The 4,263-nt window shown below is 45.2% G+C and overlaps 1 protein-coding gene across 1 annotated transcript; it reads right to left on the reverse strand.

The window, feature by feature from the left end:
- Positions 1-3,429, reverse strand: P2RY14 (purinergic receptor P2Y14). The gene has a single exon (XM_053951841.1). It carries the CDS (start codon positions 3,427-3,429, stop codon positions 2,416-2,418), a length of 1,014 nt encoding a protein of 337 aa, XP_053807816.1. The 3' UTR covers positions 1-2,415.
- Positions 3,430-4,263: the final 834 nt, after the last annotated feature.

The following is a 4,263-nucleotide window of genomic DNA, read 5'->3' on the forward strand; positions in this document are numbered from 1 at the left end:
TCTTTATTTTTTGTCTGTTTGGTTTGGGAAACCATGAGAAAAGGTCTGACACCATGCTGGGGGTGAAGTAGTGACAGCAATACTGAAACTCCAACTGGTGGCCCTTGGTTGTAATTGAGAATTCACAGGAATTTACAAACCCTGCACCAGAGCTTTGTGGAGGAGCAGATGAAGAATGTCTGGTTCTAGGTTTAGTTATAAACTGAAAGTTCAGACAGTATTTGTCAAAATGTTTGCAAAGCTTAATAATCAGGAATGATCCTGTGTCCAGCTGTGAGCAAACATCAACTCATTTTGTGGTGTTCTGCTCATGCAAAGCTGATCTCCCTATACTTGTAGGGCTTTTTTAAGCCCAAACTGCAGCACTGGCAGTTGTTTCTGTCTGTGTGTCTCTGTCAGCCAGTCTCCCCTTTTCTGTAGAATCAGTTTACAGATCAGGGAACTTTTCCAGGTCTAAAAAGACAAAGTGATGGTTAGGTAAACCTTTACTGCGTAATGGTCTGCCCTTCCTGCAGAAGAGTTTTGGGAAGAGAGCAGATCTTGGAATGTGAGTAGTTCCCTGAGTGTGTGAGGAGCTGGCTGGGCTATCTGAGGCCTGATGTGCTGGGAAAGATGTGAAAGGATTAACTTACCCAGGGCTGAAAAAAAATTGGCCTCAGTTCATCCAGCAAAGGAGGAAGGTGAGGAGATGGATCAGAGGCTTGGTTTGACCCTGGTGCTCCTTGGCACTTGTCACTCACAGGGTGGGACTGCAGCAGGATCAGGGGCATGGAACGGTTTCCTGACTAGGGAAGCTCTTGGAGGAGGATTTTTTCAACATAAATAAAAAGCTGGAAATGTGGCATCCCTTTTGAACACAGGTTTTGATCAGCATCTATTTCCCTGGTGCCTGCATGTAGATTCTTGTCATTCTAATATCAGTAATCTGGTGAGGTGTGAAACAAATTCCACAATATAAATAATTTTTTCAAAGCTTGCAAAACAATTAAAAAGTTATTCAAATTTATATTGTGGAAGTACTTCCATCTATCTATGCCAGTGATCCTTCACAGCTGCAATTATGTAAATTTATGTAGGCAAGTACCAAGCCCTGCCATGTAGGGAACTGAATGTTTTTGCCATAAATGACAAAAAATCTCCCACAGAGCACAGGATTCCCTTCCCCAGCAGGCTGGTTCCCTTGCTTGGAGGGCAGAGCCTGCAGAGCCTCAGTTTGACAGAGTCAGGGAGCTCTGAAAGAACCGTATAAATATCTTTTATGCAATTTCTTTAACAAACACAACCAGCACACAGCCTTCTCCTGTAGTCCCCGTGGGCAGGTTCAGGCTGCGACCCCCAGCTTCCACAGTCTGAGGGACCCCCAGGCTGCTCGAGGCGTGGGGTACTGGTGCCCACTGGGACTGGGCTGGAACTACTCTGCACCTGGTGGGAAATGGAGCAGGATTTGCTCCAAAGGCTGTGTTGAACCCAGTGGAGGTGTCCAGACCTTTAGCTGGAGTACAGTCCTGTGGTGTGGTAGAATCCTGCTGCTGCTGACCAGTGGTCTTGGATCAAGAGACGTTACCCACAGCCTCAGAGAAGGTGCAAGGAGCAAATGTTTAAAAATTTTTCACCCTTAGATCTGTTTGGACTAAAACAAAATGCAGTGGCAGAAAGGTGAAGGACTTGTTATTTCTGTTCCTATAGCTTCTTAAGTAAAATGAAGACATTCAGCTCCAGAGCCACTCTCTGAACGCTTTAGCAGATACTTTAGGCCCTGGTATATTTTTCCTGTACAATAATAAAATCAATTTTAAAAAAAGCTGCTCTGAAAAATAAAGTTATAAAAGAGATTATATTTGTATAGAGCAGGTCGGTGGCTTTCAGTTGTTTTCTTGGTACAGACAGAAATGCTTTACTGCTGTGTAAAAATCACGGGAGAACCAGCAAACCATTCTTTCTGGATTTAAATGTACCAGAGTTTTTACACAGCTGTACTTGTATGTTCCCAGACGGCCCCGTGATGTTCTTGCCTCTTTCTGCACCAGCAGTGAGGGAGTTGCTACAGTTTGGTGTGGACATGTTTGTGTCCATGGGAGCCCAGAGAAGCAGACTGGTGTGGTTTTGGGTCTGGTGGATGGTCCTTTCAGAGACCCACGGCCTGGAGCTCCAGAATGTGCTGTTCCAGGTATCCTCTCTGTTTTTGAGATCCAGACGGGTCGTGTCACACCCTAATGCAATCGGGGCATTAGCTGGAACAGTGAATATATTGAATATATTGGCACAAGCAATAGTGGGCTTAGGCAGAGAAGGAGCACCTGATGTTATGCTGAACCCCTCTCCTGCTTGTTGCTGCTTGTCACGTGCTCTGTGTCTTCGGGACATTTGTGTTCATGGATAACTTCCTGAAATGTGCATTATTGTAGAGACACAAACCTACACTATGTTTATACTTTCCCGAAGCGTATTTGATCTTCTGGATTTAGAAATTTCCACCTCACTGGAAGTTTTCAGCTTGAGGTGCAGTTTTTGATACAGCTTTTCTCTAAAGGGGAGGCAGAGGAAAAAATAAATAATGGGGTCAAGGCAGACATTTGCTGCAGACAGCACCAGAGTGAACTCCTTGGCGTAGTACAGCGATTTTTGGGACTGGCAGGTGAAGTGGGAGCTGGTCTGGCTCAAGGTGTAAGGGGTCCTGCAGAGGTGGTAAGGCACAAAGCAAATGACAAACACAAACATGATGGTGAATATGTTCCGGCTGGTTTTTCTCTTGGCCATGTCTGAGCTCCTCCGGAATTTTTTGTAAGAGCTGTATATTTTTTTGGAAATAGAAGTGTAAAATACGATTAGCAGAAAAAAAACAATCCAGAAAATCCCTGTGCAAATATAAGTTGTTGCTTTGTGCCACTGTCTGCCAAGCTCGCTTTTAAGACCTATACATTTTCTGGAGTAGTTGTCTTTAGTGATTTCATTAGTTAAAATCATATTTGGAAACGACATAATCATTAATAGCATCCATATGATTACAGAGACCGCCTTGCTGTAGTTAACTGTGTGAACAAAGGAGGTGAACAAAGGCTTCACGATTTTGTAGTACCTGTCGAAGCCTATGAGGCCGAAGAAGGCGATGCCGATGTACATGTTCATGTAGAACACAACCGCCGAGTACCGGCACACGAACAGGCTGAGCTCTGCAGGCGCAATTCCCGAGTCTGCCAGGATTTTGAAAGGAAACGTCAGGCTCATGAGGAGGTCGGCCACAGCGATGTTCTTGAGATAGACAATAAAACTCTTTGTGCTGGAAACGTAGAGGAAGACCCAGGCTGCCAGGGCGTTGAGCGAGAGCCCTGCGAGGAAGATGAAGCAGTAGAGCAGCGGGATGACTGTTGTGGTGATCACCGTGCTGTGGCTGCAGTTGTTTCCTGAGGAGTTGGTGCTGGAGTTGACCATCTTGCAATGCCTTCATTCCTAGAAGCAGAGAAAAGAGTGTCTCAGTAGGACAGGGTGGTGCTGGGCTTTCTGCTAATTGCTCAGAGTTTTCTGCCCTCACTTCCAAACGAACTCGCTGTGCCTCTCAGAAACAACCACATTCCCTCGCCTCTGAGTTTTCATCATCTCACTTTCTGGTGATGTTCCAAGGCATGTTGCTGCTTTGAACAGAGGATGCATTTGCTTCCCTGTTTGACTTTAACCCGTTGCCTTCCAGCCCAGGGCTGCCCCTTTCCTGCAGGCGTGAGCCCACGTACTGCGAGCTGGGACTGACCCACAGCAATCTGGTGACTCAGGGTTAATGAGATGTGTTTTTTAAACATTAAATGTGAATTTTAAACATTGATTTACCATGAAACATGAGGGATATGAATATTCCTGGTCAAAGTATTCTGTGAAAACTCCTTTTAGTCAAGTGTGGAGACACCCAGTGTGTGGCAATATATCCCAGTGCTCCCTTGCAAGGAACTCGCATGTGCAGCTGGCAGAATTTGCTTTAAAATTCCAGCAGCCCAGCACACAGCAGTGTGTCTGTGTTAGTTTGTCATGTGGGAGCTTGAGCTGGCTTCTCAAGTCAGTCAGATTTACATTTTAAAGAATCTCCAAGAAGAAATCACATCTGCTGTCTGCTTTTCTTTGCCAGAATGTTTGTGGGGGTGGATTATCCTCTGTGGGGAGGGCAGAACAAATATAGCTATAAATATAATGCTGCTGTATTTGGCAAGTGAAACCCTGGGCAACTGGAAAATATGTGCCTTGGAGCTGGGAAAAAACCCACCTTGTCTTTTAGAAAAG

Source organism: Vidua chalybeata, chromosome 10 (assembly GCF_026979565.1).
Source record: "Vidua chalybeata isolate OUT-0048 chromosome 10, bVidCha1 merged haplotype, whole genome shotgun sequence".
NCBI classification, from domain to species: Eukaryota; Metazoa; Chordata; class Aves; order Passeriformes; family Viduidae; genus Vidua; species Vidua chalybeata.

Coding starts and splice junctions, on each gene's coding strand:
- P2RY14 (XM_053951841.1), bottom strand. CDS start 3,429: ATGGTCAACTCCAGCACCAACTCCTCAGGAAACAACTGCAGCCACAGC.